The following is a 12,425-nucleotide window of genomic DNA, read 5'->3' as shown; positions in this document are numbered from 1 at the left end:
TTTGCCTGTCCACTGAAGGCCCTTAGTGCAAACATGGTGGGAGATACTGGCCTATCAAAGTATATCTGCTACATATACAAAGAGGGTAAGGGAGGGAAAGAGCCAATAAGAGCCAGTTGGCCATGATAGTATGGATTATGACAGTCCAGAATAAAGTACCCTATCTAAATGAAATATAATAGAGATAAATACAAAATCCAAAAAAAGTTTTTTTTAAAAAAAGCAAAAAATAAGTGGTCCCTTAAATAAAAATAATTTTAATTATTAAAATAACACACAGTGCTCCAGTTTAGTCTGATTCTATTCATCTCTTCTCTTTTTGGTGTTTCAACTGAAAAAATATAGATAAGCCACCTTTTGGTGTATTCTTTTCAAATTTCCTGAATATCTTCTTTTCTCCAGGCACTGTGCCAGGTGTTGCAGACACAGAAATGATTAAAATAATACCTCTGCCTTTCAAAGATTTCACCGTTTTGTAAAGGAGACATATTCTCTAAAAATACAGTTTGAGAGTCTATGATCAGGGCAGGAACAGGCGAACACTCAAGGTGCTACAGAGTATCTGCCAAGACGGTGACAGTTGAGATGGTTTGATCAGTTAAGACTCCATAGAGCAAGGAAGTCAGGCTTGCTTTAGGTAGACGTTTTCCAGGAGGATTTAGAGAGAAGTGATTGATGGCCATCAGGCAAAGGGAACAGCAGATGTAAAGGCCAGATGATAGAGGCCAGAGGACATGAGGAGGAACATTGTGAGGAAGACACCCATGAAGTGATCACCAGATACACAGGAGGAAGATGCTTGCTGTGTTAATAAGGCTGAACTTACTGTTGAAAGCACCTAGCAATGAGATAGAGCTACGAAGGCAGGAGTTACCTTCTTTTTTGATAAAATCTCACAAATTGATTAAAGATATCAATGCATTATGGCAGGCTTCCCTAAAAATACAATAATATGTGTTGTATTTAAAAATCATGCATGATATGGAACGGAAGGACTGGAAGTCACAGGAAGTCGTGAGGGAAGAAGGAGACAGCTGCCACACTGGTCCTACCAGCCAAATCAACCCTGGCAATCCCTAAGATGACAGATGCCACAACCAGATCATCCTCATATCCAGGAGAAGGAAAAAAGGAAAATGATCAAGGCTCAATTTTGCTAACTCAGAAAATCAGAGAACTAAAAGCATCTTCTCTGGAGAATGTTTTCATGATTAATACTACTACATACGTTCTTCTCATGCTAATCAATTTCATAGTGCAATCATCTGTATACATAGAGAGACAGAGAGGGAAAGAAACCATTCCACAGGCAAGCACATAGCAAGACTTTCAAGAAATGAATGTGGTCATTTACAAGGCCACACCAGTAAATGGCTCAGTTTTATATGTCAAGCATAGCAAATTATTGGGATCATCATTTTATTCTTAGTACCTAAAATTCTACATCAGATTTTTATTGGCCTACTTTTTCCATTTCTCCAATAGATATTTGGCTATGAAATATTTTCTTTCACTGTGTTCTGTTTTGTGATTAGGTCCTATAGGATGCTATGAGTTTAAGAAACCAAGTGTTTGTCTTCAGTGTTTGCTCTTTGCTTTCTTAACTGCTTCCTTTCCCAAATCATCCTCTCTTTTGTTTTAGGAAAGGCTACATATCTTATGATACTTAAAAGATTATGTTATGACATTTTACAGGCACCTGATGTTTTCTTAACAGGATTATAATACAGGCTCCATGTTAAAGCACAACGCTTCAAATAAGCACAGAAATCATATACACAATGGAACAAAAGAGCCTATCGGAGCAGCTTTATAACCTTGCACAGAATTCCCTCACCACCACTTAAGATAGAATTGTTTTTATTTCAGCAATGTTCTTTTAATTAAGTCCTAAACATCTAAAACATGGCAAATGTAAATATGTATTATAAACCCTTAATTATGAGGATTGCTAAGCTTTCATGCAGCTTCCCGCCTTGGAGATAGATTCTTTTTGTTCAAAATCAGCCAAAATTGAGAAATAAAAGTGAATGATGTGAACAATGTTAAACTTTGCTTATAATGCCCTTCTCTTGATACCAGTGTCACTTTACTGCATTGTCTTTGAGAGTTACATTCTAACTTCAATTTATCTAGTGGTGTTTAAGCCAAAATCTCTCCAGCCATTTTCTGCCTTCGTTAACACGTTCAGAAAGACTAGTAACCTGGGACTGGCTAGAAGTTAAGTGTTGGGGAACCCTTAGATCTCCAAGTCATATCCTAAAAAATAAAGCACTCTGGGATCATAAAAGGGCAACATTGTCCCTCTGTTTGGGATGAGTTTAAATTGGATCCAGAAAGACCTCTTGCTATTTTTAGTCCCACATACTGCTTTAAAACCATACCAAAGATTATTCTGGTATGGTAGCAACACGACATAATTCCAATACTACTTAATTAAAAATGTGCCACCCAGAGGCAATGTTTTCTATTTCTCTACCAATATGGACCATTCCCAATTCCCACCAACAGTATCTTCCAACATATGCACAGGAGCACACATGTGCACATCCATGCACCCACACACAATATGACAATTTCATCTCATCAACTCATTTCCCTTATAGACCATTTTCAATTTAGCTCTTTCCTTCTGTTTGGCTATTTGCTGATCCATATATTTTAAAAGGCAAATACTTCTCATTATCTTTGAAAACTAAAGATGTCTTGAAGATATGTATCTGTAGATAGATTTTTTTTTCAAACTCTTAGAGCACAGCTATTAGCCCAGAGAGAAATTTAACTTTCTCAAATTTTCCCCAAAATCTCTCTCTTGGGTCTGATAGAGAGAGCAAAGGTCATGTTGGTAGGAAACTGTGGGGCTCTTGGGTGTGAGCAATTCATTTCAGATGTCTATTCAACGTCATCTAGACACCTACCGACTTGAGAACAATTCCAAAAAGTTTATCAGTGTCCTTATTCAAGGGGTATTTTTTTAAAAATCTAAAGTTATAACTGCAGAGTAAGTCAATAAGATTATAGGTTATAGTTTGCTTTGAAAGTATACAATATACACAATTATAGGAAGGCAGGTCAATTTATATATTTACATGCTATTTCTAAACTAGTATCAACCTATGATCTCAGTTGTAAGTACCATAATTGCCGGGGTGGGGGGGAATGGTTACAAAAACAAATATGTCTTTTATGATTTAGAAGCACATAATCTCTTATTCTAGAGCACTGTCAAGTAATGAGAGGTACTTAATAAAAAAAGTAATTAGAGCTATAGCCAACTGATACATATCACACCATTTTTTCCTTTGTGATTTAAAAACCTTAGAGGTAAATTTCATTACTGCTCTATTAAATACTTCTGGCATTAAAAACTTTTATAGTTACTAATTTTAAACTACTTAAAATGTCAAATGTTTTCAAGCTTCACTCACTTTCCCAATTATTACATTGGAATGACTCATTAACTGTAACATAAACAGACCCACTTTTACCTCCTGTTATGCTATAGCTTTGATTTTATTACCAGAGTACCACTTTTCCATGAACCATGACAAAAATTCATTGGAGGGGAAAAAAAAAACCCTCAAACCAAACACATATTCTTCCTCTTCAAAATACCAATTTTCCTCAAAAGAATGGAAGCAATAATGGTAATTTGCAATAGATTTTACATGTACAAAGAATGTACCATTACATAATACTGTACATGGTACATAATAATACGTAGTACCTGAATACCTTAGCAAAAGACATTTTGACAAAAACTTTATCCTTCAGAAATCAGTTGGGAAACAAAAATAACCTTACTTATGCAGTAGCATATCAGATTTGGTCTTTACTAAATGGACCCTGGAGAAATCAGCTTTGTAGAAGGTCTAAATTCATAGACTAAAAAACAAGGAAAGAAGGTTCTAGAATATAAAGTAAAAATTACATATGCATACATTTATATATGTATACCTAACTGAAGCACACAGACCACTACAGCTTTAGAACTCATTGAAGAAATTTGAGTCTTGAAACCTTAGACATCAAATTTCCCCAAAAAGCAGTCAAGATAATCCAATGATCAATAACACTTCTGTTATTTAGAAATACAATTTACTATAATTTAGAGTTATGGGTAAACTATTATTTCTCAAGAAATTTTAAGTCTTTTTTTTAAAACCCTAAGAAAACCTTCAAATTACAATATTAATCTCTACGGTAAATAATTTCATTTAAGTTTATTTAGTTAATTGAAGCTTTTTGATGAGTTCATTCTTCCTTTAAGAAGGACTTTCAGAGATAATCACAAAGTCTCCAAAGCTCCATAGCTGTCTGTGTTTAGTTTGGAGCATTTACTTCTCTTTCTGAGATTTTCCTTTTTAAGTGACCTTAACATTTAATCCGAAAATTCAAGACCTGTTTTTTTTTTTTTTTTAATTTTTTAAATTTATTTACGATAGTCACACAGAGAGAAAGAGAGAGAGGCAGAGACACAGGCAGAGGGAGGAGCAGGCTCCATGCACCGGGAGCCCGATGTGGGATTCGATCCCGGGTCTCCAGGATCGCGCCCTGGGCCAAAGACAGGCGCTAAACCGCTGCGCCACCCAGGGATCCCTCAAGACCTGTTTTTAAAGATATGTTTGTGGGACACCTGGTGGCTCAGCTGTTGAGGGCTTGCCTTCGGCCCAGGGCATGATCCTGGAGTCCCGGGATCGAGTCCCATATCGGGCTCCTTGCATGGGGCCTGCTTCTCTCTCTGCCCATGTCTCTGCCTCTCTCTCTCTCTCTCTCTCATGAATAAATAAAATAAATACATACACACATACATACATAAAATCTTAAAAAAAAAAAGATCTGTTTGTTAAGGAGTATTTCTAAAAGTTCCTAACTGAAATACCCATCAAAACAATTATCCATATATTTCATGAGAATTCACTCCACCACCAATACAACACAGCTCATTTCACCAAATGCATGTAGTTAATTCTTGAAATACGTCATATTTTAAGCAAATATTCTGCAACAGGTCTCCCCTTCCCTATCATACTTGTCTTGAAAAATAACAATGACTCTAGACAAATACTAAGCAGGTTTTCAAAATTTCTGAATCAATAAAAATGAAAAAAAAATTAAGCTAAACAAGAATTGAAATACCAGACCACTGAAAAAAATCAGAACAAACCCTGCATTATTTAATATTTCACAGAGATATTCACTACCAATCTGAATACATATATCTGGGATGTACATAACAATGTTGGATAAGTTTTTACTACTCTTTCCACTGTTTTCAGGAGCTGGGCCCATCTGTGAACTTTCAATCACTAAGAAGGAAATACAGAGATTTTAAAAGGAGAGTAGAAGACTTAGATAAACTGACCAACCAGCAACCTATAGGTCATGGGATTCATTAGTTGACAATATTAAGGCCCTAATATTGATTTATCTGAGGTAAAAGCAATTCAAATTCTAAATATGGTATCAAATTGAGAAAAATAGATATCTATAAAGCAAGACTTATACTCTATTGTGAAAAAAATTCAGAGCCATGTAACAGCAGTGTCACCGTCCCTTATCATCTCTTCACAGTGGATAGTCATGAAGCCCACTATAGTTCTGTTGACACCCAGAGCAAGTCACATTTCAGTAAGTTCTACAAGACTGTCCTTGGTTGTCTTTGATTTGGAAATTGGTTTTTTGATAAGACAGAAATTTCATTAGAGCTGAGCCATTAAAAACAAAATTATGAAAAATAAAATATTTTAACACATGGCTATTTGCTTTGGGGAAAAAAGTTACAATGGAATTTCAATGAAAATAATTTGTAAAGTGTTATATTCCATCATATTTTTAACTTAAATTTAAAAAAAACTACATTAAACAGGGTAGTGTAAATAAAATGAGGTCAATGATCAGTTCTTGGAAATGAAAAGTAAATACAACTCCAAATGGAGAAGACATTTACATAAAAATTAATTATGTTGGCATGAGTAGGTGAAAGGCACCTGCTTAATTATTATGAATTCTCAGTGGGCAGTGCTTAAATGAAAGTCCATTTTTTAATTTACCCTAGAAAGTTCTCCAATTTCAGAATTTGTAGGAAGCTGCTACTGTAAAAGTCATAGGGACAAGAATACTATTTCAATAAGATCATCTCCCTCATACAATCAGTGATTCCAAATGCAAGTTTCTGATTAGTTGCAATGAGATAATTTACACTCATGAAAGTATAAAATAACAACCAAATTTTCATTCAAAATATCTAAGATGCAATTACTTATACAATTACTTATACACTTTATTGAACTTCATATATTAACGGGATTACTTGAGATTGGAGGTGCCCTTTTAGCAACCAAAACTGCTGAAGCATTACAAATGATTACAAATAATTCACACCCACTGAAATAACAAGATTTCTCAACAATAAAGTCTTTAAGAAGAAATATATGAGGAAGATAGTAATTTGAAGGTCTCTTCTGTTATATAGTTCCTAGTAATTACTTTCAGTACCACAATTCCCCAAGTATGTATTTCTGTGCTAAATAATTAAGGATAAATTTTATCGGAGCAGTGTTAATCTATATACTATCTATGTCTCACCATTATATTGCATGTTATTTAAATCAAAGGTCAATGAACTTTTTCTATAAAAGGCCAGATATAAAGAATATCATGTAAGTCTTCGTATAAAGAAAGGGAAATCAATTTTGAGAAAATTTTATTGATAAAATGCAAAATATAATAATAATAATTGAGTACAAATTTTTACCATACAGGTCGACTATTGAGAGGAATGGAAGTCTGAAATTCGAATTTTGTATCATTTTTTGTGCCATGAAGAATTATTTTATTTTTTCAAAATATTTATTTATTTATTTATTTATTTATTTATTTATTTATTAAAACATTTAAAAATATAAAGATTATTCTTAGCACACAGGCTCTACAAAACAAGGCAGTGGGCTCTATTTTCCCAACCTCTGGGCTAAATATTACATTATCTTACAATTGATGTTATGCAATTCTATTAATTTGTTTTCACTGAAGAGGTAAATTAACTCAATCTTGATATAGAGATTGGGTCCCATAAAGGAAATGTTTGTATCTGATACATACAAATTCCAAAATTTTAGAAGACAATAATGTTTATTACTAAGAGCAAGTATTACTCACTGACTGTGAAAGCTGCCCTGTGAAAGCCAAATTTTTGATCCCCATGTTGTTGGCTATGAGTTATGTTACCTCCAAAGCTGGAGACGCCCTTATTAGAAATTATCTGAGATGCACACAATCAGAAGTGAGGAGGATAATCCACCAAACTGAAGAAAACAAATCAGTATCACTGTTAGAAAAGTGCACACTCAGCTTTATGTACAAAGGCCAGCTATTTATGCATTGTATCATACAATTATATTTCATCAATACTTTACTATTATAGTCTAGTTATTTTTTGCCATGGAAAGAAATTCTTGGGAGAAGGAGAAAAAGTAGGAAGCTTCAGGAAAGAGTTACAAAGTTGAGTTTTAACAATTTGGGAATCTGTCCAGTTGCATTCACATTGCATCCCAGAGCCCACAAGAGTGATCATCCACTCAAGCCATCTTCATCTATTGCTGATTTTAACATATTCCTTCCATGCTTCTTTCAAGGTAGACCTCAGATAAGCCTTTTTTTTTTCAATTAGATAAAAGAAAGAACTTAACTTCTAATTAAGTCATTCATAAGCTATTTGATGAGCATTAAATATTTTCAAAGTAAGACTCAGTAGGAGGCCACAAAGCTTTTGTCACATAATCTGCAAGAGTACAAGTAACAGCAAGATTCCTACTTGCCTTAGTACATACACCTGCTCTGTTCTTTTGTGGTGAGTCAACCTCTCCCCCAGAACATCTTAATGTTCAGCAAGAAACTGTAGGTCCATAAGCACAATTATAAAAACAGATATCTCCCTTCTCAATTCACATCTCTTGGTAGCAAGGCAAGCGAAGAAACCAACAACAGTCTGTGCAAAGTATCAAGAGTCAAGCCCTTCCAGGAGGACCTGTCTCTAAACTTTTGTGAAAGGAACACCTCAATATAATAACAAATTTGTCTTGACCAGAAAAGAGAAGAAAGACTTGGGGCTGGTTCACTTCTTTTGAAGTGTCAAGTAGGGCACTAGTAGGCAAAGAATGTGGTCCATTCGACGTATTACATCTTTAGACAGGTGAGGAGTAAGCAGAGCCACCAAATAAATGTGAGCACACGCATCTGATGGTTTATAGATTTATATACATACATACACGTGCACATACACATGAACACGTATATGTGTTTGCATAGAATCCTTCCAATGTAAAGTTATTACTATGTTGATTAATCAGATCAACTAACATTCGAATTAAAGTGCACCTAATCCCTGAGCTACTCCTGGTTTAGAGTGCTGTCCCACAAAAGGTTTCACATTGGCAGGCTTGGGTAGTCTTGGGCTGACTCAGTGGAGAACAGATTTGCTCATGGTGAATCAGCTGTAAATAAAGCAAGAAGGTCTTTGTATTCACCTGGGAGACTAACCTTTAATTTTCTTTACTTATATTCAGTTCTCTCTGACTTTAACGTTGGTATTCAAGATTGACTCATGTTTTAATATGAAGACTTGTCCAGAAGAATTATTGGTGCTATTTTAACACTTCAAAAGCGCTTATGCTGAAAAACATTTAAAAATCTAAAAAACTGCTTGTGCTGGTTGATGGTCACTTGTCCACACACTGAACAGCAGCCTAATTGGTAAACACATACACTTGTTCTTTCAAACAAGATGAAACATATAAAGCACCTTCATAGTAAGTAGACCTTGCTTCCTTCCAAAAATTAAAAAAAAAAAAAACTAAATTAAAGAATAAAACAAAAATTAGGAAATGAATCTTCTCAAATATATATTATTGCAAATCATACAAGTGATACTAACAAGAAATTATTCAATGCAATTTTAATGATATGAGGGCATTTAATTGCATTTTTGACACTTTAAGAACTGTCAACTCAATATATATGGTAATCAAGATCTCCAACTTTAATATTTAAATAATACCTAATAATTTAAAATTTTATAAGTTCTTTAAGTTTTTCAAATGTTTAGAAGAGCATTAAACTACATCATAAACAAACCAAAGCTGAGAGAATACAGAGCCAGGGTTGAAATTTTAAGTGTTAGTCAGAGGCCCAGCCAAAGCTAAGCACCCTTGAATGCTCTGCTCTACTCAGGTCTCAGCAGTTCCTCTGCCCTTCACTAAAAAGATATATAACAACAACAACAACAACAACAACAAAAAGCTATTTAATGTCAATCTGCCTTTTATTGGACTTCAAGAAAACATTCAATCAAATACACAGCAATCATATTCATATATTATTAACCCCAATACAGGCAGTGTCTTAGAAAGACATGACTGTGTCTAGGCCAGACTTCAGCTCTGCTTTTCTGAAGGGAATGATGCTTCAAGTGATGTGCTTTACATTGTAAGAGTGACCTCTAGTGCCTTCCTTTTTTGTTGAACTTCTGTAGTTGGACGATGAATTACTTATACCTTCTCTACAAAACTTTGTGTGCATGGGTGTGTGTGTGTCTGTCTAGTTATTGTCTTTTTGTTGCAACGCTCGTCAAATGCTACTATTACAGCATTCCAAGATTCTGACCAGGTGAAAATATGCAAATATTCTTGTCTCATGGAATTCTTATACAACCAAATTAAAACTGAATCTGAAACACAGTGCAGCATCTGAGGGATGTCCTCTTCTTCCAGTGATAGATACACTCTGCTATTAAATGAGCTGATACTGCATGGGAACCTGAAATCACAGACATGCAGTGTAAATGGACATTTGACTTGTGCCAGAAAGGTTGTTTATCATGTTTTTTCCACATCAGAGTGCTGCTTTAGTGTGCTCAAGGGATGTGCCATAGCAAATGCCTGATTCCTGGCTTATTTGTATCCCCTAAACCTAAACCTGGTTATACAGTAACAACATAAATTCCTGAACAGGCCTCACAGCCCTTTCTGGAAAAGCAAATGAGCTTTTCTTTTTAAATCAGAGAGAGAGAGATAAAGAGTTGAATGTGCAGAGCTTATTTATCACTCATCGGGGAGGGGAAAATTCTCCCATCTGGGGATTTTTAAGCCAAATATAACTTTTTAAACTTTTTCTATCTCTAATGAAAAGTGGATGAAGAGAGTTCTGCCAAATTATTTTGGATGATACTTAAATAAGAAATGAGGTCTTAATAAATCTTCCCTGAATCAATTAACTTAGACTATTCAATCACAAATATATAAAGTTAAAAATAACACTTTTAAGAATTAACACTTTGAAAAAAATCACCTGAATGTTTTCCCTTTAAGCAAAATGGAGGAATCAAGCCCCCTCTTTCAAGAGTACTTAAATCTTTAGAGAGTGAGGGCACGATTCTTAATACTGGGGTTCACCTCCACCAGTTTTGCTCCTGAATTCTGCAGTGCATTTCAGTTATTAGCCCGGCATCATTTTAAAGATGCAGCCAGCTATCAGTCTGCCAGTGCAAACTTCAGAAATCTAAGCTAATGCAGCATAATGTAAAGTCTGCCAGTTGTTTTCCTGTTAGACATAATTCCAATAAAATTCAGTAATCCTTAAAAAGGAAGAAATGAAGACATTCACAGGCTATTCCCTGGTTAAGATGCTAATTTAATGTTTTACTAGAACTTGAGCTTTCTCAATGAATATTCAAAGACGAGAGGATAAGTGTCTGCTCATGGACAAAAAAAGAAATGACACTTTGCATATTTTGACCAGACCAGGAGGAAAGACATGTGTAAAGCCAGTCATATTTGCAAGATTTTTAAGTGAGGCTTCATTTATAGCAATATGCTCTGCAGCAATTCCAGTTGCAAATAATAATCATAAAAACAACAGAATTAAAGTTTTGCAGAGAGGCCCCCACACACACACACACACAACCACCACTGCAAGTTTTAAATCATTTGCTGTATACTTACAGGAATTCCCAGCTATGACCCTGTTCCAATTTTGAGTAGATAACAGAAGTAGCAGCTTGAGGACAGCTCCGGTGATAGACCCCATGTTCACATTTATTAGGCTCCCCCAAAAGATGTTGAGTGGCTCTCCAAGCGCTGTCTAGGTCTTCAGCACCTTTGGGTCGCTCAGTAGCTCTCCGTCCTTCCCTCCTCTCTCTCTATCACACGCACACACAGACACACACACACTCCGCACACAGCCCTGACTCCTCAGTGACAAGCACCCAGCATCTTTCCTAACAAGCATCCAGAGCGGCCAGGCCACGCCCACTCCTCTCCGCGGCGGTCCCCGACGGTGGCCGCGGTCCCTCCTCCAAATTCACAGCGGCGCTCAGAGCCCACCGCGCGCCGCGCCGCTGATGGAAGCTGCACCTGCAGGCGCGGCCTGCTGCTCCGGGCCTCCTCGGGGCTCCCTCCCCGCCCCGCTATTCTCCAACAGTCCTTAACCCTTTCTCCCCTCTGGAGATGTGGGTGAGGGAAGCGGGGGAGGCGGTGGAGCCTCCCGATTTTCCGGAGGTCTTGCCTTTAGAGGATCCAGTCAACACACTGAGCTAATTCCTGAATATCCGGGAGGGCATCCAGGTAAAACTGCGTTGTTTCAAAACAAAAGCATAAAAGACAGAAATAACTAAGCAGTATTGGTAAATTGTAGCTGAAAGTGCCCTTAGGGAAAATACTTGCTGTTGTTTTTCTCTGTTTATATAAAACTATCCTTTTCAGCTATGGAGCCAGGATTTTATTATGGAAATTCCTCACAAGGAAACAGACATTCCTGTTTGGCAGATATTTAGAATCATCTGGTAATAGTCTGCAAGAAATTAACATTTCTTATTTTAGTGCATCAGGAGGACAAATCCACAAATTGAACGCTTTAAATGGATTTATTTTGATGAATGCATCGTGCTGTGAATAGGCAGCTGCATTCTACAAATTCTTTAATAACAATTCCCAAAAGGCCTGAAATGAAGAATGATGGGATTCTGAAAAAGGGGACCCCCCCCACACACATGCACACACACCCCAAACCTAAACAACATAAAGATGTAATTCAAATGTTCTAAAGGAGAGAGGAATAAAGTTGAGATCAGAACCTCACCAACTACAGAAAAATTACTCTCCTAATGGCTGATGCATGAATACTGCTATTTCTTGAATAGAATATTTAAAAATTTAAATAACAGTTAATATCACATAATAAATGTATCACATGGTATCATTTAAAGAGGATGAATAATTTCTTTAAAATAAGTGTGAAGATACTCAACTGATAATGTGCTAGTCTTCATAAGAATAGGAATCCTAGAGTTCTCAAGCATCTCTTGGTGATTACAAATTAGAAGACATAAGCCTGTAGCAACACTATCCTTGCTATGGATTAAATGAAAT

At 35.9% G+C, this 12,425-nt stretch overlaps 1 protein-coding gene across 1 annotated transcript in view; it reads right to left on the bottom strand.

Moving 5' to 3' along the window:
- The window catches only part of CNTNAP4 (contactin associated protein family member 4), a 242,322-nt gene extending 230,770 nt beyond the window's left edge, over window positions 1-11,552 (bottom strand). Inside the window, exon 1 of the mRNA XM_077890879.1 lies at window positions 11,001-11,552. Within this exon, the coding sequence (XP_077747005.1) occupies window positions 11,001-11,085 (85 nt within the window). The 5' untranslated portion in view covers window positions 11,086-11,552. The remainder of the gene's footprint in view (window positions 1-11,000) is intronic.
- Window positions 11,553-12,425: the final 873 nt, after the last annotated feature.

The sequence above is a fragment of the Canis aureus genome, chromosome 3 (genome assembly GCF_053574225.1).
Source record: "Canis aureus isolate CA01 chromosome 3, VMU_Caureus_v.1.0, whole genome shotgun sequence".
NCBI classification, from domain to species: Eukaryota; Metazoa; Chordata; class Mammalia; order Carnivora; family Canidae; genus Canis; species Canis aureus.
Note: the sequence above shows the minus strand (reverse complement) of the source record. Positions and strands in the feature narration are given on the sequence as shown.